The 22158-nt window shown below is 41.5% G+C and overlaps 1 protein-coding gene across 1 annotated transcript in view; it reads left to right on the top strand.

Moving 5' to 3' along the window:
• Window positions 1-15244: 15244 nt before the first annotated feature.
• The window catches only part of Ofcc1 (orofacial cleft 1 candidate 1), a 281087-nt gene continuing 274173 nt past the window's right edge, over window positions 15245-22158 (top strand). Inside the window, exon 1 of the mRNA XM_021180950.1 lies at window positions 15245-15278. Coding sequence (XP_021036609.1) covers window positions 15267-15278 — 12 coding nt within the window. The 5' untranslated portion in view covers window positions 15245-15266. The remainder of the gene's footprint in view (window positions 15279-22158) is intronic.

Raw genomic sequence — 22158 nt, 5'->3', positions numbered from 1 at the left:
GGGCATGGGGGACTTTTGGGATAAAAAAAAAAGAAGGACAATATTTAATTGGGATGGCTTACAGGTACAGAAGTCCAGGCCATTATCATCAAGGTGGGAACATGGCAGCATCCAGGCAGGCATGTTGATGGAGGAGCTAAAAGTTCTACATCTTCATCTGAAGGCTACTAGCAGAGTACTGACTTCTGGACAGCTAGGACTGGGGTCTTAAAGCCCACACCCACAGTGACACACCTACTCCAACAAGGTCACACCTTCTAATAATGTTACCTACTCCAACAAGGTCTCACCTTCTAATTAATAGTGTCACTCCCTGGGCCAAGCATATACAAACTATCATACTTAGCATCTCCTATGGTAAACTTTATCTCACTTTTATTAGCTTTCCTCCACTCAGTAGACCAGGGACCCACTGCATGCAGAGAAAAGTATGGCTACCACATCTGATTTTATGTGGGTCCAGGGATCCTAACTCCAGCTTCCATGCTTATGGGGTAAACACTTATGTACTGAGCTCCTGCCCCACCAAAGCTACTTTATTCTATAGGAAGTGCCATTCGTTTGGTAGAATCAATCAGACGCTTCATTTATGTTTATTTATTTAAATCTGAACATGCATATAAATCTACTTTTTAAAAAGCTATGCATAACTTTGAAAATTCATTCTGCTTTTTTAAAATTTTCATTTGGTTCTCATTCTTCATGAGTCTAAAGCAGCACTGCAGCTGTGTGGCATGTAATTGATGCTATCAATGTATCTTGCTTTCCCAGGAAGCTGATTCATTGCCAGGCTAAAATAGAGTTTTAGAGAATTTCTCTTTTCCAACTTCAAAAGGCACTATTGTTTTTTAAGCTTTGATTAAGCTGTCTTCTTTGTGAGCAGCTAGAATATTTGGGCATGGAATATTTGTAACTATTTATGAAGTCTCTAATAGGGATTGTATTGTCTTACTCCTTTAAAGTAGAGGATTTTCCCCCATTTTTAATTTCTCTGTAGCAGGACGTGTAATCTCCTCCAAATGAACGATACCCAAATTTGCACTTTTCCTTTAGTTTATTGGGAAAGGTTTTCTTTGTGCACTTTGTACTTCATGTAGTTCAATGTGTTAGAGATTCCAACATCAGACTCTGAAAGAGCAGCCAGTGCAATCCCTTAAATAGCAAACTGTGGTCCACGGCCTCTGGCATCCTTTTGGAGAAGACGTAAAAGGTTTTGGCTGTCAAAATATGTGGCCCAGATGTAACACAGTGGTCCCTCCATATCTGAGGAAGATTAGACCTCAGACATGACAAAGGTAGTAGCCAAGGAAATAGTTTCATCTGAACACAAATGTGAGTGGGAAATGCAGGTGAGAAAATTCTTTCAATTCTTCCTACGTCATGGAATTTCCAGCAACGATTTTCAGTGCTTGTTCATAGTTTCTACACCTGATTACTTTGAGGTTTACTGACAGCTTTTACTTAGGGAGTTAGTTTCATTTTAGTCAAGATTCACTTGGGAATCCAAATAAGAGACCTTTGGCTGTCTCAGCCACATAGAACAGTGTTTTCAGTCAGCCCGAAACTTCTCCTTGCTTTCCCGGAAGTGACGGAGCAGCTCAGCTCAGAGCCTAGTCTTGAAGTATCACACATGTTCATCAGGACCCACACACAGGTCCGGATTACAAAGACTCATTGACTGCATGTTTCACGAACCCTTTGGCTGCTTTAGTGTCCTCATGTTGTAAGTGGAGATAACACAGCTTACCCAGTGTGCTGCAGTGAGGGTGGGCCACAAACAGCTCTTGGAGGAGAGCCATCCTCCTCGGCAGTAGGCATACGTTAATATGTATGCTTTCCAGAAATATGGTGCCTTTGCTCGTTCCTGCTTCTGAGGACTTTAGGCTCTGGCCAGTGGTTAACTAGTCTTTTGGCTTTGATCACATCAAGGTGGCTTTCTCTGTGCTAATACAAGTGCTAGCTTTTCTCCTAGTCCTAGAAAATGGGACAGAAAACATTTTCATTCATTGTGTTAAGGATAGATAAACAAGCATGGGCCTTGGAGATAAAAGACAAGGTTACCCCGGCCTCTGGTTTGATGATGAATGTTTTCATTTAGACAAAAGTCCAGGTCTTGGGTACATTCGTGAGGTAATGGTGTTCCTTAAAATAAATAAATAAATAAATAAATAAATAAATAAATAAATAACACTCTGGAACATTGTTCTCCTTTCACTGTGATCCAGCCAATATCTTATTCTTCATTCCCTGACAAAAGGCTGGGAACCCACCCTGCTGTGTGTCCTGCTATGTATAGCTGGTGTCAAGTTGAATATGAAGTAAAATGAAGGGGAGAAATGTGACCATATAAACAAATAGCCCCCGTTGCTCCTCGTGAACTGGTCTGTGACACTAATCCAGACATGCATGCCAGGGGCAGTTGAAATATGCTTTGAATTACTCACAGGGACGCTTCCGGGACCACTCATATGGCATGATTTATGTCCCAATGTTTTCAATCAGATTCCAGGGATCGATTAATCACACCATCAATAAGGAAGAAACAGGTGTGTTTTCGAAAGCCATGTGCTTGCCAAGGGCGATCTGTTTTCCCCTGTTGGGGCCAACTTATAAATGCTGGTTGGGCTTTCTTTCTTTTTTTCTTTTTCTGGTGCTAGGGAATCAAAAATGAAATGCTTGCTTAGGGAAAGCAGGTCTAGGTTTCTAATTCAGAGAGTGTAAGTCTACCACCATGAATCTTACATCTCTGTGGCAAACGGTACAGGAAAAGCTGGGCTGCTCTGAGCTCACTCAGGGAGAATCTTTGTTTTGCTGCTTGGAGTGATGGTGAGGGATACATTTAGATTACTTCACAGAAATGACCATAAGATCTTCCTTTGAGTTTCTGGTTCAAGATCATACTTTTTCTTTTGCTTCCTTCCTTCCTTCCTTCCTTCCTTCCTTCCTTTCTTTCTTTCTTTCTTTCTTTCTTTCTTTCTTTCTTTCTTTCTTTCTTTCTTTCTTTTTCTTTCTTTCTCTCTTTCTTTCTCTCTTCCTTTCTCTCTTTCTCTTTTTCCCCCTCTCTCTTGAATTTACATTCAGAGTTTACTAAGCGTGTGTAACAGGAGGGGAGGAAGTGTGGATAAGAGAGCATGATAAATTTATGGAAAATGAAACACAGTTGAACAAGCATTGGGTGATGAAGGAGAATGAGAATGATAGCCTTAGGGAGGAGGGGGTGGGTTGGGTGGGGCAGCATCCCCAGCGAGATGGCAGGGAGTTTACAAGCTGAGCTGAGATCATCTGTAAACTAAGGCTTCAGAGTTCAGTTGAAAGCTAAGGGTAAGCTTGGTATGGTGGAACATACCTGTTATTCCAGCCCTCGAAAAGCTGAGGCAGGAGTATCATAAGTTCTAAACAAGCCCAGGCTACATAGCAACCCCACCTCTAGATAGATAGATAGATAGATAGATAGATAGATAGATAGATAGATAGATAGATAGATAGTATTGAGAACAAGCACCAATATTCCAATATTTCCCTGCACACATATACAGGGTTTAGTTTCCTATACAAAATGATACAAACGTCTTCAAGCCATTAGCTTTAAAGCAATGAATTTTGGAATTTATGTGTTTGATCAGGTCTTTTGTTTTTGTTTGATCTATTTTAGAACACAGTGACTAGTTTTCCCCTTCCTTCCCTTTGGTATCAACTCTTGAAATGGACATATCTGCCTCCCGTCTCCAAATGTGCAAAAACATCACTATTGATTTTACAAGAGTTCTGGAGCCTAGAAGTCTGCTTTGAAGTTTTTAAAAAATGTTTCTCACGTAAGGTACTTTAATAGTATTTCTTTTCTTCCTCCTCCAACTCTTCCCAAGTTCTTTCTATCTACTCAATTTCATGTTCTTTCCCCCTGCAAACCAAACCAAACACACACACACACACACACACACACAAACCTGTGTATACACAGACACATAATCAGGCACACATGCACATAAGCAGATATGCACAGAGACCTTTGTGTTAGCTAACTACTCCTGGACATACCCTGGAATGTGACTGATATATCCAATGTCACTCTGCTGAAGAAAACTGACTTTGCATCTCTCAGCAGCTATCTGTCTCAAATGGCTTCTCCGTTTTGGGTGGGAATTTCTGTATATTTCCTGTTCTTGGTGCTGGGATTTGTCCGCTTTGGACTTGTACGGGTCTTGTGCATGCTGTCACGGTCTCTATATGCTCTTGGTCTCTGACATCTCTGAAAGATGCTGTTCTCTTGAAACTGTCTTCTTCCTCTGGGTCTTCACAGCCTTCCCACCTCTTCCCCAACATAGACCTTGAGGGCAAGGAAGAGATAAAGACATCCCATGTAGGGTTGAGTATGCCAAAGTCTCTCACTCTCTGCACATTGTTCAGTTAGGGATCTCTGTGTTAATTGCCATCTACAGCACAAAGAAGCTTTCCTGTTGAAGATTCTGATGAGATTGATGTAAGTTTTCTCATGCAGTAACCTAGAAGGCTATGGCAGCCTAGAAGTCTTAAATGGGGGTGGCAGCTGGGTTGGTTTCAAGTAAGTGTTGTGAAGGACAAAGGGTGCTGTTCCTCTCCCTAGCTTCCAGAATCAATCTTTGGCTTGTATGAGCATGCCCTCAGGTTCCTCCCTCGTGTACACTCATGTTTTAACCATGTACATGTCTGCATCTGTGTTCAAGTTTCTACTTGAACTGAAAAAAAATTCAATTAGACCCATCTTAGTGATCATATCTTGGTTTAGTATGTGTGAAGATTTTCTAAACAAGGTCTTCTTTGTAGATACTGGCCTTTCTATGTCCACTTTCAGGGAGCTCTTTCAACTTAAAACACATTGCAAAATTATGAAAGACAGTGGGAAAGCTTGGGGGATGGCTAAAGTAGAGTATTTGTCACATCAACCAGAGGACTTGGGTTCAGATCTCCGGAACCCACAAAAATCCAGCAGGATAGCATGTACCTGCAAGCTTGTTGACTGGTTGGACTGGCTTATACAGTTACCAACAACAAAGAAACACAATCTCATGCAAGGTAGAAGATAAGAACCATCACCCAAGGTTGGCCTCTGCCATCCAATTGCATACTGTGGCATGTGCCTGCTCTCTCTCTCTCTCTCTCTCTCACACATACACACACACACACACACACACACACACACACATATACACACACATGCACACACACACATACACACAATGCATATATGCACACAACGTCACAAAGAAAAGAAAACAACGTAAGAAATATTTTAAAACATAAGAAATTATAATTTAATTTCACTCATTTTTATTTCAATATAATGTATGAATATGCCATCGATTATAAGATATATATAATTACATTAATTACAGTAATGAACCTAACTAACAAATGACACAAAACTGAAATAGATTAAACTCTTTCTCCTTTATCAGTCACAGATTGGGATAGATAAATCTTGGAGAACAGACATGAATGAACTCTTTTGTTGTATTTTATTGGTTGATATATTAAGTCACTTGATAGGAACTGGTGAAATTAGAGTTTAGTCTTTTAGAGTGTCCCAGGCTGTGCTGGACTACAGTGAAGAGACACTATAACTGAGGAAATACTGATAGGAGGAAGCACTTAATTGTTTACAAATTTCAGAGGTTTAGTCCATTATCATCACGGTGGGGAGCAAAGCAGGGAGCAAGGTAATGTGCAGACAGAATGGTGCTGGAAAAGTAGCTGAGAGTTCTACATCTGGATCTTCGGGCAGTAGGGGAGAGAGAGAGGGCTTGGAAACCTGGCCCACCCTCAGTAGCACACTTCCTCCAACAAGACCACAACCTACCCCAGTGAGGCTCGATCTCCTAATCCTTCTCAAATAGTTTCACTTTCTGAGCCAAGCATTCAAATATATGAGGTGGGCCAATCTTACTCAAACCATCATAATGAGCAATCGATTTGTATATATTATATACTAATTTATCTATTTCCATTTTTATTAATATTTTTGGTTTGCATACAGAGAAGCAAGCTTCACTGGGTCATCTGTCTGTTTGTCTATCTACCTATCTTTCTATCTATTATCTATTTTTATTTGTTCACACTTTTCCCTTTCCATGTCTTCCCTTCCTTTCCTGCTGGTTCATTTCTTCCTCCAAATTCTCTCCTCATTCTGCTTTCAGGACGTGTATAATCTGTTACTCTCTTTTGTAGGTTTGGTTTTTTTTTAAGGTATAATTAATATGCAATATGATTAGTATGATTTTGATACTACACTTATATAACCACAACCACAACTAAGACATGGAAACTTAATCAAACCCCCCTACTACATCTGCATTCCTTTGCAACCAACTCTTCTCTCCATTTTAGACATAGCTCCTGTCTATAGGTTTGTCTTTTCCAAACTGTCATAGGAATAGAACTATATACTGTGTGGGATTTGAGTCTGTATCCTTTTCTTAGCAATCACATTTTAGATTTATTTTGCTCTTTCCATGTATGTACCATACCTGTGTATTGAGCCATTTGTTGGTTGAGAGTTGTTTGGGCGATTTATATTTTCTAGCAATGAAAATCCAGTGTAAATATTAACATATGAATTTTTGTGTACACAAAAATTTAAGCTTTGTTTTAAGACATTCATGGAAGGGGCATTGGCCCCTGAAGTGAGCATCTTATGTATCCACTAGCCATTTATATATTTTGCTTTGTAATTTGTTCTTATGTTTGAATAGGAAATGTCCCCCACTGACTCATGTGTGGAGTATTTGGTCCTTAGATGCTGGTGTAATTTTTGAAAGTGGTGAGGACTTTGGGAGGGGAGGACCCATTAGAAGAGATAGGTTATTGTGGTATACTCTTAAAAGTGTAGCTAGTACCTGGTCCCTGACTCTCTGCTTCCTATCTAATGAGATGCATATACTTAGCTGCAAGCGTCTATCACCAAGATGCTCAACTGGAATTGAATCAACACAACCCAACCTAGGACTGAAATCTCTGATACTACAGACAAAATAAACCTTTCTTCCTTTATTTCGTTTATGTCAGATATTAAGGGAGAATGAAGAAGCTGAATCACATGGATGTCTATACATGTTGTTTACCCCTGGGTTGCTTGCCAAGTTAGTTTCTTGTTTGTAGTTAACTTGGCTTCTTTTGTTTTTCAAGATAAGGATGTAGCTAGGAGCTCTGGCTGTCCTGGAACCCACCACAGATACCAGGCCATCTTCAAATTCAACAAAAATCTACCTTCCTCTGCCTCCCAAGGGCTGGAATTAAAGGCATATACCACTACACCCAGTGCCATTACTTTCTAACTACATAAATTGTTTTCAAATTCTGGATATGAGCTATTAGATAGACAACTTAAAAACAGCTTCTCCTAGCCTATAGTTTTGTTTGTTGGTTGGTTTGTTTGTTTTTGTTTTTTCCATTTTCATGTGTTTCATTGAGCAGAACTTTTAAATGTCCCTCAAGGTCCAACTCCCCTAAATTTCTGGTCCCTAGATAGTCTATTAAATCTAGATTCTATTGGGAAGGAGTTTTGGGGAAATTCGAACCCCACATCACCTGATCTTAAGAGGCAGATTCTCCAGGCCAGACAAGTTTGTCATGTTGACTCTGGTAAATGGTACCAGAAGAGCATGGGAGAGCAGCCTATGCTTCGCAGGACAATGTAGCGTACCTAATTTCTCTCTGAGCCGCGTCAGTTATGGCGCGTAGCGTTTGAATTATGGAACTGTGGGTATTTGAAGCTATTAGTTTTCTCTTCATGTGTTTTGCAGCAATTGAAAATTAGTATGAACATCTTTAAAGATGAAGCTTTCTCGATTTGGAAAGTCAACGTATTATTTTTCTCATTTTCTTTTGATGATTATTTTGGTGTTGTAGCTAACTATGAAAGACTAGCAAGGCCATGAAGAATTTTCTCCTAAAATTCAAATAGTTTTACTTCTAATGGTTATTTCTTCAGTACAGTCTTAAAAGAGGATACTATTTTTTTAAGTGGGGCAGGACTCTTAGTTTTAAAGATACATGCTTTTCTTTATGATTATACTTTAAATTCTCTTATATTTTCTTTTAACTTTTCAAGCTGTGCTTATTCCATTTGTTCATTGACAAGATGGTGACTCTAGTGAACAAAACCTTACCAGCTTGGCTCAGGGTTAATTCCTATTGACAGCTTACTCACCAGAATATAGGTCACACTTATTTTTCTGTCTTTGTCTTGTAAATGTTTGCTGAAAATGGGACATCTTAGCCAACACACCGTAACAAATAGGATTCTGGATGTTTTCCTTGAAGGCCTGTTTATTCTCTTTTGTTTGTGTTATTATCTGGCTTGTTTTAATTTTAATAAAGTGTTGCACCTATTAAGTCTGTTTTCCCTGTGATGTGTGGCTACTGATGTTAAAATTTCCATTCATTTGGTCAAAATAAAAAAATTAAATTGTGATTATTGCTATTACTAAGTGTGTGTGTTTGTGTGTAGGCATCATGTGCCATGGTGTGCACGTGGAGACCAGAGAATAACCTTCGAAAGTTGTGGTTTTTTTCCGTGTTTATCATGGGTTCTAGTCTTCAAACACAAGTCATTAGACTTGTGTGGTAAGTGCTTTTATCAGCTGAGCCGTCAATGGATTCTTCAGAGGCTCAGTCATCTTTCTTTCTTTCCTTCCCTCCCTCCCTTCCTCTCTCCCTCCCTCCTTCCCCTGTCCCTCCCTACCTCCCTTCTAGCTCTGTTCCTTTCTTTCTTTGGTGATGCTGAGAACTGAACCCAGAGCCTCTTGCATGCAAGTATTGTATTGCTAAATTACATATCCAGCCCTAGCTCTGTTTTCAGTGTGTGACAATGAGCCTTTTCATGCCTCTTCCATGTCTTTCCAGCTTGCACAGCTCCGTGCTCACCCAGTGCTCATCCTCAAATCCCTTAGTCGGTACGATGCATCCTCTGCTGCCAGATTTGGGGGAGGGATACAGAGCTCTTTCAAAACTCAGCTGTTCACAGCTGACTTTCTTCCAGGCTTCCCTGTTCTGTTTGGTGTGCTTTGCGTATTTGCACAGCATCTGAGTCAACGGGTGGTGGTGGTGATTGTTGTTGTTGTTGTTGTTGGTGGTGGTGGTGGTGGTGGTGGTGGTGGTGGTGATGGTGGTAGTGGTGTTGTTGTTGGTGATGGTGGTAGTGGTGTTGTTGTTGTTGTTGGTGGTGGTGGTAGTGTTGTTGTTGTTCTTGTTGTGGTGTTGGTGGTGGTAGTGGTGGTGGTGGTAGTGGTGGTGTTGGTATTGGTGATGATGGTAGTGGTGGTGGTGGTGGTGGTGGTAGTGTTGTTGTTGTTGGTGGTGTTGGTGGTGTTGGTGTTGGTAGTGGTGGTGGTAATGGTGGTGGTGGTGGTGATAGTGGTAGTGGTGTTATTGTTGGTGTTGTTGTTGTTGGTAGTGTTGTTGGTGGTGGTGGTAGTGTTGTTGTTGTTGTTGTTGGTGGTGGTGGTGGTGGTAGTGTAGGGAGCTCAGGCCCTCTGAGTCTTCCCTGCAGTGTTATCATACACAATCAGTTGGAGCATCCAGCTCAGTCTCCTTTGGCTCACCCCCAGCTTCTCCCTGCCAGCTTTCTGACTGAACCAAGGGCTGTGACTGAGCTCAAGGGGTCCAGTTACCTCTGTTCTCTGAGTGGCAGGCCCCCTTTGTTTCCTCTCTCCTCTTCCCACATTCAGTTGATAGGTCTGTAAGGCTGTTTGAGATCCATTGGCTCTGTAGTCTGTCATGGCATCCTGGATGCTGTGAAGCCATTCCTCCCACTGCTATTTAATTTTTATACTATCTTAGCCAGGGTTTGTATTCCTGCACAAACATCATGACCAAGAAGCAAGTTGGGGAGAAAAGGGTTGCTCTTCATCACCAAAGGAAGTCAGGACTAGAACTCAAGCAGGTCAGGAAGCAGGAGCTGATGCAGAGGCCATGGAGGAATGTTACTTACTGGCTTGCTTCCGTAACCCAGGAATACCAGCCCAGGGATGGCAGGACCCACAATCGACCCTGACACCCTTGATCACTAATGAGAAAATGCCTTAGATCTCATGGAGGCATTTCCTCAAGGGAGGCTCCTTTCTCTGTGATAACTCCAGCTTGTGTCAAGTTGACCCACAAAACCAGGCAGTACATATACCTAACATATTTTTTTCCAAGGATCCTCATTTATTCATATATATTTTCCACCTTTTATATAGAGAACATCTCACACATTAAATTGTCTGCTAGTTTTAATATCTGGGTAACAATGGATTCTGTTCATTCATTTGGTTATTTACTTATTGATTTGGTCCTTTAGTTTTGTTAAGTTTCTAAGAGTTGACAGTCATGAGAATCGGTCCCATTTTGACATTCTCTGGCAATTGCATCATTATATTTTGATGCTCATCACTTCTGTGCTGCTCTGCCTTACTCTCCCTTCCACGTGCTTACTGGTCCTTTTTTTCCTCTTCAATAGTTCCCTGTGATCTTACGTCACATGTATTCCATTATCATTTTCCCCTGCCTTTAAGACTTATTTTTTTCTCTGTCATGGTACCTTGCAAAAGGAGAATTTATATATTTTGAGGTGTTTATGACATCCCAATCTCTAATTACCACATAAAACAGGATTACCTGTGCCGTGCCAGTATAAATATTTCTGGACATTGCCAAATTTGGTACCAAAACTTGTGCTTGTTTAGAACCACTTCCCTGGGTTCATCCTACCTTATCTCTCTTCCAAGGACCTGCGGAGCCAATGGGGAGAAGCCTTGGAGTGACAGTGAATCCCACTTGGGTTTGACGATCCCTGTTGGCTCTTATTCTTACGTTAGGTCATTCTGCTAGTCAGTGCACACTGTAACAGCATGGCTAAGAGAACAGTTAAAGGAAGGAACACTTTATTTTGGTTCACAGTGTCAGAGGCCTTAGTCTGTGGTCCATCAGTGCCGTTAACTGGACGTGTGGTGACGTGGGTGGTATATAATGGAGAGAATGTGGTATTTGTGGCAGCTAAGAGGCAGGGAGGAGGGAAGGATGGAAGGGAGAGAGAGAAGGGGGGTGGGAGAGCATGTTGATATCCTAGACTGAGTGTTCAGCAACCTAGTTTCCACCTCTTTGGGGTCTCACCACTTCCTGCTAGTTAGTATCAACGATGGGGGAACCAAGCCTCTAACATTGGGTTTTGGGGGAGACACTTAACCAGTCATGGCTGTCACATTCAGATTTTTAAAACCCATTAATAGGGTTCCAGTTGATCTCTTCTTCCTGGTTTATGAAGGGTTTGTGCCTGATAAAGGCAGTTGGCGTTACTTCTTGAATGAACTTGAATCATCCCTAGATTTTGTGTTAACTAGTCACTCCGCGCCCTCAGACCTCAGTTCTTATCAGCTCTGTGGAGAGTCACCCAGTCTTCATTGCCTTCCAAGGTCTGTTTTATATGGTTCTTTTAACTCACCCCTCAACACAGATTGAGATGGTAGGAGACACTTGGGTAGAAGGAACCTGAGCAGTATGTCACTGTGGCACCAGGCCTAGGCTTCTCACTCCTTAAGAGTTTCAAATTCGATGCCTGTGGGCTTCAGAAAAGAAGATGGGTGAGCTGAATGGGCTCAGTCTATTTGCTTGTGTTTTACCTGACTTGTGTCTATTTTTAGTGCCAGGTACAGAGATAAATAATTTGTGAGCACTCTCCCTGCCTCAGCATCTGGAGAATTTATTTGGGCTGCCTATATATAAATGGTGTGTATCTTATGACAGTTTTGCACATATTCTATTGTCTTAAAGCTACTCTTCAAAGGGACCTGTCTACCCTGAGAACATTTCATTTATATTAACTATGTATCAAGGTCCCAGGACTTTTCTGGCCCTGCCCTAGGCTCTGGGGATACAGCAGTGAATACAACAAACCCTGTTGGTCCTTAAGGTTCTGTGCTACCGTGTGTGGTCAGCCATAGGGAGGGAAGGGACTGTCAGCCTGGAGTATATTGCTGGCACAGTTTGCCCACCCTCAGTCCATTAACTGCCAACCACAACTTTTCACCCTCCACCGGCAAGCTTTGTATATCACCAGAGGATCAACACACTGGACTTTTAATTGCAATCTTCTCAGTTTTGAACAAGGGCTCGATATTTTGAAAACTATTGTGCAGCGTTTGCAGGCAGGCTCTGGTGTGTGACCTCTGTCTAACTCCATCTTTGTCCTTGCTGGTCTGCTTGAGAAGAGAAATGCAGCGGAGTGACAGCGCTCCTTTTGTTCATCCCTCTCTGAAGGTAACGAGCCAGTCGGCTGAGATTTGGCCATGCCAAGGCTTGATCGGCAGCATGAATTAACAATTTGGAGAAAGCCACCTGGAGAGTTATCCTTAAAACAAACAAACAAACAAACAAACAAACAAAAAAGTGACCATACACATCAACTGTGATTATTCAACCTAGACTTCTTAGGGTGCAGTGGACAGGCGACTTTCCAGTCAGAGCCACTGCCATGAATCTGATAGTCACATTCAAAACTGGCTTTGAAAGGAAAAACAAAACAACCAACCAAACAAACAAACAAACAAAACCCCAAAACCCCTGGGATCTCCAACATAAGAACCATGCTGGACTCCAAATCTGTGTGTGTTGTAGAATGGGCTCATTAGTTATTGATATAAGGGTTCTCCAAAATGTCCATACTGAGGGCCGGTGTTTATTCTGTAAATTACAGTTTGTTACATCATTACATTCCCAAAGCAAAGATCATTTGGATAGAGTAGATTTTCTAGATGGATTAGCAAATGCAAAATTTTCCGACTGGTCTTTGATCTAGGTGAGTATTCAGTGGCTAGGCTTTGTGGAAGGCGTGGCGGCTGTGTATTCACCTTTGAGTCACTGACTTTATTACTGACTGGCAAGTCCCGCCCACCGTCCTGTCAACTTGTCATTCATTCCCATTTCCCCCTCCTTTGCTCATGTCCCCTTTGCTTTCCTTTTGTCACCTGCCTATGCAGTCTGTCCATCCATTCCCCAGTGTTTTCCGGAGCCATGTGAATCCCTCTCCAGGGGTCACCGAGTCTGTCCTGATTACTTTCTTTCTTTGGCTTCTGAAACTCTTATGTTCAGCCATTTGATTTTGCCACAGCTCTTAGCAGCTGAAGGTCCCTTCCTGCCTTTTAGGCAGTTACTGTTCTTTGCTTGGAAGGTCCTCAACTCAGACTCCAAGAATTGCATTTAGGGATGCATTTGTACACACCAATATTTCCATCAGGGGTACAATCATGTCAACATCTTTGTTTGTCCCCAAGTTTTTCTGATTTTCTTTAGGGGCAAGGTGGGCTATTCTTCATCAGCCTTAAGGTGATGTTTGCCACTGAATTGTGAGGGATGTGACTACAGTACCCAAATTCCAGTTCACAGAAACTTGGGATCTGATGTTCTTTCTTTGCAAACCTTGCCTGACCCAAGCTTTCAGAAATCTCCCAGGAGGGAGATGCTCCGGGCCAAGCCCCTTGTTCATGAGATGAGGAAGAGGCTGTTTTCAATCTCCTTTCATGATTGCTGCTTTTAAATGGCATAATGCCTGTTTCTAAGAAGTCACACTACATATACATATACATATACATATACATATACATATACATATACATATACATATACATATACATATACATATACATATACATATACATATACATATTCATTCTATGAAGTAATGAGTGATGTTATTTCACAGTTACACTCTTACTGAGCTGAGGTTCCATCTGGAGGTTTGTGTAGGCAGGTGAGTAAAGTAGCCTCCTTCAAAAAAAGGAATAAAAGCAAAAGCAAGGTGAGATCACCTTGAGTCGATGTTTTGTGAACATCCTATGGATATTAACAGAGGTGAGGTGAATATGTTCTTTGGGCAAATCCACTTTCAAATATGTGTCCAAAAAGTATGTTTATGAAGATAATGAAGCCAACAACTTTGCACGTTAAAAATATTTCAAAAGATAAACATTAAGGCAAAATCCAAGGAAACAAAACAAAAATGGGTTTTTGCACACGTTCCACAATGCTTCTGTCAAATATGTACAGTTCAGTCACTCTCCATTACTATGCTGGGGGCAGGGGTGAGGGGCAGTGGTGCCAAATCCAACTTCAACCTCTGCAAATTTTCTCCATTCTGATGTGGGTTTTTGTTGTTGTTGTTGTTGAATTCATTGACACACATCTCACTTATTTTAGAAAAATGATCATTGGATGGAATCTTTGAATCTCCTGTGTTACTTATATGGAAAGGAACCGTCTTGAGGTGAGCCTAGAAGGACGAACAAAGCATCTTCAACTGTTCAACCCTCATAGGCACTCACACACACTCTAGGAAGTGACTTCTAAAATATAACTGACGGCTCTGAGGAAGAAGTGTCGAGGGCAGCCATCCTATATCCTGTGGTCTGTGGTCAGTGCTAGGCGGTGACAGTCACTTCAGAAGGGCCAATTCTAAGGTTAAAAGGCGCCTTTGCTGAATTGCATAACAATTTAATAAATGCTGAGGTCGTTGCTCATTTGTTAAGGTTTCTCATTGATTATAGTCATTTGGCCTCCAGGACTATTCCAGGGCAATATGTTTGCCAACTGAAATAATTCAAGTAGAAGAGCTGGAAGTTGCTAACTTATTAGCAACTTATTATTAGTCACTTATTGCCTGACCCCCCCCCCCCCGGGAAGTTTTAAGAGTGTTAAAATCCCATTTCCCCTCATTAAAACTTTAATAATCTGTATCTTCACTGGGTATTTGCAGAGATATCTGTTTGGCTAAGAACACATATTGATTCTTGATTTTATCAGATTTTCTTTTGTGTATGTGTGTTGATGGTAGTTGCAAAAACTAGAGCATTTTTTTTTTAAAATAAACAATCCAGCATGCTAAGGTATGACAAGTTTACACTGGGCCCTTGAATGAAGGTGATGGAGATAGGAAATTTTGGTTCTCTGAATTGAGTCTGAAATTTTCTTTTCCTAGAGCTTTGCTTTTGTTAAATGTTTTATGAGTATGCATTGCTTCAAGGTTTTAGGAGTCTGACTGAAAGAACAAACATCCATAAGACGACACCAGATTAGATGCCGATATAATTAGAAGTCTTGAAACTAGTCACTGGCATCAGAGGCCCACAACTCCAGAATTTCTCCACATATCTTTTGATCAGCTCGATTTATTCTGTTTTTTTGTTATTTGTTTTTTGTTTCCCCCCTCCTCAGGAACTCGATTTAAATCTGTGTATCGCCAGGGACAGAGAGCAGACAACATGGATAGAGAGGTGAGATTCATATTAACAGTAGTCTCCTGTTTGATATTTCCCTTTTAAAGCAGCCCTTTTTAGCTGGATTTTTCATAATATTCATGCCCGGGAAAGTACAGGACGGAGCCAAACTCCAGCGTCCTTTGTAGCGCTCAGGAGTAAAGAGAGTGATTAACGAGTCGGGCAAAGAGCACAGTGGCAAAGAGTCTATAGACGTTAAACAAAAGTGCCTTCAGAATTTCAGGATTCCCATGATCCATAAGAGGACCTCACTGCGCCTGTCCACTGTTTCTATTTTTGATTAGATTTATAAACACAGCACCACATATTTTCATGTGGCTTTATCGCCCCGGGGCAGAATTAGATTGACTGCGCTGAAGCTGGGAGGCTGGAGAGTTTTGGGCCCGGGCTGAAGTGAAATAAGTAGTGTAATTGTTTCTGTGGAGCGAACGTGGGACCTCTTCTGCTCTGAATTACACATGGCTCGGCCCTTTGACCTAAGCAGGCTCAGCCATGGCGGGCGCAGCTCCTAAAGTTGCACGGAAGGGTCATCGCCTAGCGAGCTGGAACGTCATCTGTCAGGCGAGATGCCAGCCAAGGACTCTATTCAATTACGCCCCTTCCTGGTGACACACATTTTGCTACCACCTCAGCTTCATTTAACCCTCTGTCACATCCGTTACTATTGTATCAGGAAGTGCCAATGAGGGGCCTTGGTGGATCCGCAGGACCGGGGTCCTCGCTTGGTTTTTAGTTTACTAAATTTCAGATCCTCTTCAGGGATGTGCCAAACTATTCGAATGTCGAAATGACTGCGTTGTTGAACCCCTGAGGTTTTGAAAAATGTTAATAAGCCATGCTTGCAACATTTTCCCCCTTACTGAACTTAATTGAAACTCTTTCAAAAGAGATGCAGCCCTTGGAATAATCGCGGCTAAAGGGGGACAGAACTTTGAGGGAAATGGTACCTGCTGACCATTTTGCAGTGGCAGAGAATTTATTTCCCTCAAATTTGACAATGAGTTGGATAAGTGCATGAACCTCTACCTAGACGAAATTCTGTCGTCAAATACTTGCATTTTATTTTATTTTTCTCAGTAAGCCAAAATTTTAAAGTCACTTTAAGTCGAGTACCCAAGGTTTGCGTTCAGACATGTGTCGTCATAATTTCCAGTTATTTCCAAAAATTAGTTCTGCCTCTTCTGAAACAGGTTTAAAAAATTGAAAGTTACTTTCTTTCGTTGCTAATTTTATAAGCAAACATCTTCATAACTCTTTTATAGGTCTGATAGCTTGGAAATCATTCGTCCAAGACTCAGTTCTAAGTTCTATGGCATTGAAAGGTTTCCTTAAAGGGTACATAATGTTACTCTTAAAAATGTGTACTAACTTAATCTAGGGACTCTGACACAAGAAGATGAAGAGGCTGTTATCAGATCAGTCACAACAGAATAAAAACCATAAGCTCCCCTCCCTCATAGCCTGAGCCCCTCCCCCCTTTCCTCCTCTCCCCTTCCCCTTCCCTCCCCTCCATTCGTCTTTTCTTCCCTCCTCTCCCTCCCCATCTCCTGTCCTCCCCTCCCTCTCTCCTTTTCNCCCCCCCCCCGTGATATTCTCATTAGTTCTCACTACTGTTGTTCCCCACCTGATCTGACACGAAGTGCTCAGAGCAGACAGGTGCAAATTGCAAGCTTTTCACTGTGGCTGTTTTTCTTTAAATTGACAAAGTAATAGAGCCCAGGGAACAAAACAGGTTCACAGGGAGGAAAGTATAAACAGGGACAGGGCAGCTGGCTGGGGGAAGGGGGGGTTCAATAGAGTGACCTGCTAAATCACACCTCCAAGCCACTTGCCAGGGAACAGCCCTCCAGTGTCCTTTGCGCAGCCTATTTTTCTTACTAAGGGGAAGGTCCTGTAGAACCTCGCTGTGGCTCTGATGTGTTGTAAAAGCCAAGGTGGATGAGACCAGAATCCAATATACCTGTTCTTTGTCGATCCCCGTTCGTCCCCCACCCCCCCCCCCAGAGCAATTCAGCATGGTTAGCTTCCAGGAGCTGGACCAGATTTATAATGCTTCTATCCAGGTCTTTCTTGTCCGATTCACATGAAGCCCCGAGCAGTGAACAGAGGGCTCACCCTCATCTCCGCCCCCCCCAGTTCCCGACCAGATGAATCTGCTGAGCTTGTCTGTCGAAAAACAGCACTTGTTTTACCAGGAATACCCAAGTTCATTTCATGGAAGAGACACGCCACGCCAGTCTCTGTAGGAATCAAAGGCACATATTTTTGAAAAGGGACCGGGGACCCTGTCATCTCGAAGTGGCTTGTCTTTGTAACTACCCAGTGTGCCCTAGAACTGTTGCATGCAAGGAGCCATTGGGGCTCTGAGGCCTCTGACTTCCTCCGACTGTGGAATCTGCCCATGTGGATATAAGGGTAGAGAGACAACTTGTTTACAGCTAGACAGAAAACAGCCAGACACAAATGAGGGCTGACGGTTTCATAGAGCACGCTGGCTGATCCCAGATGCAATGTGACTGCCCTGAACTGAGCGATGATCCGTACAGTATGCAGAATTCGCTTTCTGGCTGGTCTGTGCCCACCAGCCTTGAAAAGTCCTCCTCGTACTCCACAGCTTCGGCTGAGTGCAACCAGAGCTGAACAGCGAGCAGCACCCCGGGACCGGACGGGTTCACTCTGGGACGGATTCCTTCCGACAACGATCACATTCTTTTACAAACTTACGGATTTGGGTTGTCACTGGTTATAAATGAGTTTGTTGTTGCTCAAGTTGGCTTACTCCATGAGAGATTTCCTTTCCAGTTGAGAGTGCAGGCATCACAATGTATTTGGTGCTTTTTAGTGAAAAGAAGATACCATGGAAAACATCACTTTTTCAAATTTTCAGATGGGGTTGTTTTTTTATATTCCTTTGTACAAATCGAAAAATCATTGTTTTTGTCCACAGTATGTATCATATTTCTAAAATGAAAGAGAAATCGAATTTTTTCTTAAGAATCTACATGGTAGAAATGTGTTACAGGACGAGTGTTTTGGAGATCTATATGACATTGTGCTTATGGTTTATCCTACAGTATGTAATATCATCACAGCATGTATGTAATACCATAGTATATATGTAACACCATAGTATGTAATATCATCCACAGGGTGTATGTCACACCACAGGATGTATGTAACACCACAGTTTGTATGCAACACTACAGTTAGTATGGAACACCACAATATGTAAACAACACCACAGGATGCAACACTATCACAGTATGTATGTAACACCACAGTGTGTATGTAACACCATAGTATGTATGTAACACTACAGTATGTAATACCATCACAGTATGTATGTAACACCACAGTATGTATGTAATACCACAGGATGTTTGTAACACCATCACAGTGTGTAACTGCACAGTATGTTCGTAGTACCACACTATGTCCCCTTAAACATTTAAGAAGACTGGTCTCCTGCTCTCTTCACACCCCAATAAAAACTGGTTAAAATAGAAGATGAGAAACTGCTCGTCCTGATTTGATGTAGAAAGTCACTTTGCATCTCAGCATCATTTGAACACAAAGAAGAGAGACCAGTCTGGGCTGTAGTCACTGGAGATTTAGTTCAGATTTCTAGACCATTTTGTTTATTTTCAAAACTTAATTGCTATCAGGGAGAAGCAGGAAGATGATGGTACCTGTATCTTGTCCCTTTAATTTATTTGAGTTTTGAAATACGCTATGGATTATTTAGTAGGTTTAAGGGAATCTATTTAAAATGATATCATTTCCTTGAATGGTAATGGATGGGAGGATGAAGAGAGAAGGCTAGTGTTCCTGGAGGTGCTGAGACGGAAATCTTACCAGGAGAGAGGTTTGACTTGAGAGAGGGTGGAGACCAACGCAGTTCACACCACGTCGAGGCGCCCATGTGTAAAGGAGAGAAAAGTCAGGAAATTGGTGGAGAGAAGTCGGAAATCACTCTTCATTTCCTTTTAAACGCGTGTTAGCAGCTAAGAGGTCACAGAATACAGAATGTCACTCGATCACCCTCCCAGGGGACCTGTCTTTGGGGTGTGTGCAACCAGACATCGACTCCCTTTACAACACGTGAACTTGACAGGAGATCTTTGAGACCTTTCTAATGTCTGAGAGTAAGCGTGTGATTTCATTTGAAGTTCTTGGGAAGGAAATGAGGTCTATCCACAGGGCCACATCCTTCTATTTAAAAGCACGTTTAACTCAATTGGAAAGGACTGAAGTGCCAAATTTACTGAACCATGTCAAGAAAACTAGTACCTGCTGCTGTCTCGGATGGAGGCTGTGAAAAAGAAATCACACTTCAACCTTGTTCTTAACGAAATGTCAGAACGTGTTGCGAACTACGATTCTAGGAGTTTACCTAGTTTTAAATGAGTATGGTCTACTGCTTTATAATTAAAGCAGATACGATGTTAATTGTGTAACCTACATCATATTGTAATCTATAAAATGCTACTATTATTATTAATTATTATTTGTATGTGGTTATGTGTATGTGTGTTTACCAGGGTACATGTATGGACGTCAGAAGGCAACTTTGTAGAGTTAATTCTCTTCTTTTCCCTTTATGTGTGTTCCTGGGACCATACTCGGGTCACCAGGTTTGCCTGGCCTGTGCCTTTAACTGCTAAGCCATCTTACAGTCCCAGCCTGTGTTAATTGATACCCAGCTACAGTTCCATTCATCTAAACAATTTGTAGGATCTGTACCAGATTCCATGACACCCCCCTGGATGCTGTTTCCATCTTCTACACGGAGCGATTATGCCCAATGCACCACCTACTCTATGGACGTAAATAAGAAATATTAGGGATTCAGAATTCTGTTAAGAAAGGTTAATCCTTCACTTTAAATTGTGTGTTTGTGTGTGTGTGTATGTGTGAGTGTGTGTGTCTCTCTGTGTGTGTGTGTGTGTGTGTATGTGTGTGTGTATGTCTGTGTGTGTGAGAGAGAGTGTGTGTGTGTGAGAGAGAGAGTGTGTGTGTCTGTGTGTGTGTGAGTGTGTGTGTGTGTGAGAGAGTGTGTGTGTGCGTATCTGTGTGTCTGTGTGTGTGAGTGTGTGTGAGAGAGAAAGAGAGAGAATGTGTGTGTGTGTCTCTCTCTCTGTGTCTGTGTGTGTGTGAGAGACACTCTCTCTCTCTCTCTCTGTGAGTGTGTGTGAGTGTGTGTGTGTGAGAGAGAGTGTGTGAGTGTGTCTCTGTGTGTGTGAGTGTGTGTGTGTGAGAGAGTGTGTGTGAGTGTGTTGTGTGTGTGTGTGTGTGTGTGAGAGAGAGAGAGAGAGAGAGAGAGAGTCTAGTCTAGGACTTAGAATCCTCTGAAATGGAAGCTGAACTTGGATCTTTTAGAAGATCAGACTGTTTTCTTAACTGCAGAGTCGTCTCTCTAACCCTAGGAATTCAGAATTCTTAAACTGGAAGAAAAGGAAAACCTTAAAGATTACTGAATGCTAAGCAAGATATGCCCTGATTTTTTTATTTTTAAGGAATAAATTGACATAGCTGTTGAAGGTTCTTGAAGATGTTTGATACAGAATCTTGAAACGTGTTCCAAGCTTATCTGGAACTTGCTAGGTAGCTCAGTTTTGTCTCAAACTTGACATTGCCCTGTCTTAACCTCCTGAGTGCTGGGCTGGCTGATGTACACCACAATAGCTTTTAACTTTTTTCTTTTACACCAGGCCTTACTTTCTTTAAACTTGAAGGCCATACTCCTGCCTCAGCCTCCTTCCCTCAAATGCTGGGATTGTAAGACCATGTCAACACATCCAGCTTCTAAATATCTTTTGAGCAGACTTATCTTGAACTTCAGTTTGGTTTCTAGTATATGAAATAACTGTAACATATTGTATGGTGAACATGTGTTTTTGTTTTGTTTTTATTTTTCAAAGAAAAAAACTAGGCCTTGCTTTTTAGTTGACTTAAGACATATCAATTAAAAACATTTTTGTTGGTTTTTTGTTTGTGACACACTGTATGATAATTTAATTGCTCTGCAATGCTGTAAGACTGCTAGAAGTACTTTTGAAAGAGGTCAGACTTATTGTAGAAATTTTAGCTAAAAATTGGAACACTAGACTCTCCCTTACCTCATCAGGGCCTCAGAGTGGACAAGGTGTTGTTTGTCATTTTGAATATCTTCCTCAGACACATGGTCACAGGCTATCTAACCTGCAGCATCTTTTACTTGGTGATAAGACGTCTGAGGTCCAGCATCCTTTCCATCATGATGGACTGTCTGAGAAGAAACTTTCTTTCCATCCTGATGGACTGTCTGAGGCTGAGCATCTTTTCCATCACTTGCTGTTCCTACAGATTTCATCTTTCATGTTGTTTTACTTCTTATCAACTTGAGTTTTATCATTTGCCTGAATTTGGGTATTTCTATTACAGATTTTTTTTTTAAAAAATTCAATTTGACAGTTACCCAGGAATTATTTGGAACTCATAAGAGTATAGAAGCTTTAATCATAGTTCTAGCTATTCATTTCCATTTTTGACCACTCATTTTGCATACCAGTATTAATGGGCTTTTCAGGCATATAATGAATTTTAGTTTTCCCTGGTGTGGCCTCTCATGAAATCTTTGAGACTCTATAGAATATAACTTTCTTGGTATTTTGCAGCGTCTTGTCTGCTACTGCAATTTACCAAGGTTGGTTTGTATACAAGGCTGTTCATGATACTATTTAAATCTATAACAACTTCACATATTGGACTCCAGCAGTTTAAAAACAAATGTGGATGCAACCAAGAACAAACAGGCAACACATTCAAGCTGTCATGTGTGTGTGTGTGAGAGAGAGAGAGAGAGAGAAAGAGAGAGGGAGAGAGAGAGAGAGAGAGA

Source organism: Mus caroli, chromosome 13 (assembly GCF_900094665.2).
Source record: "Mus caroli chromosome 13, CAROLI_EIJ_v1.1, whole genome shotgun sequence".
Lineage (NCBI taxonomy): Eukaryota > Metazoa > Chordata > Mammalia > Rodentia > Muridae > Mus > Mus caroli.
This window is presented reverse-complemented; position numbering and strand designations above follow the sequence as displayed.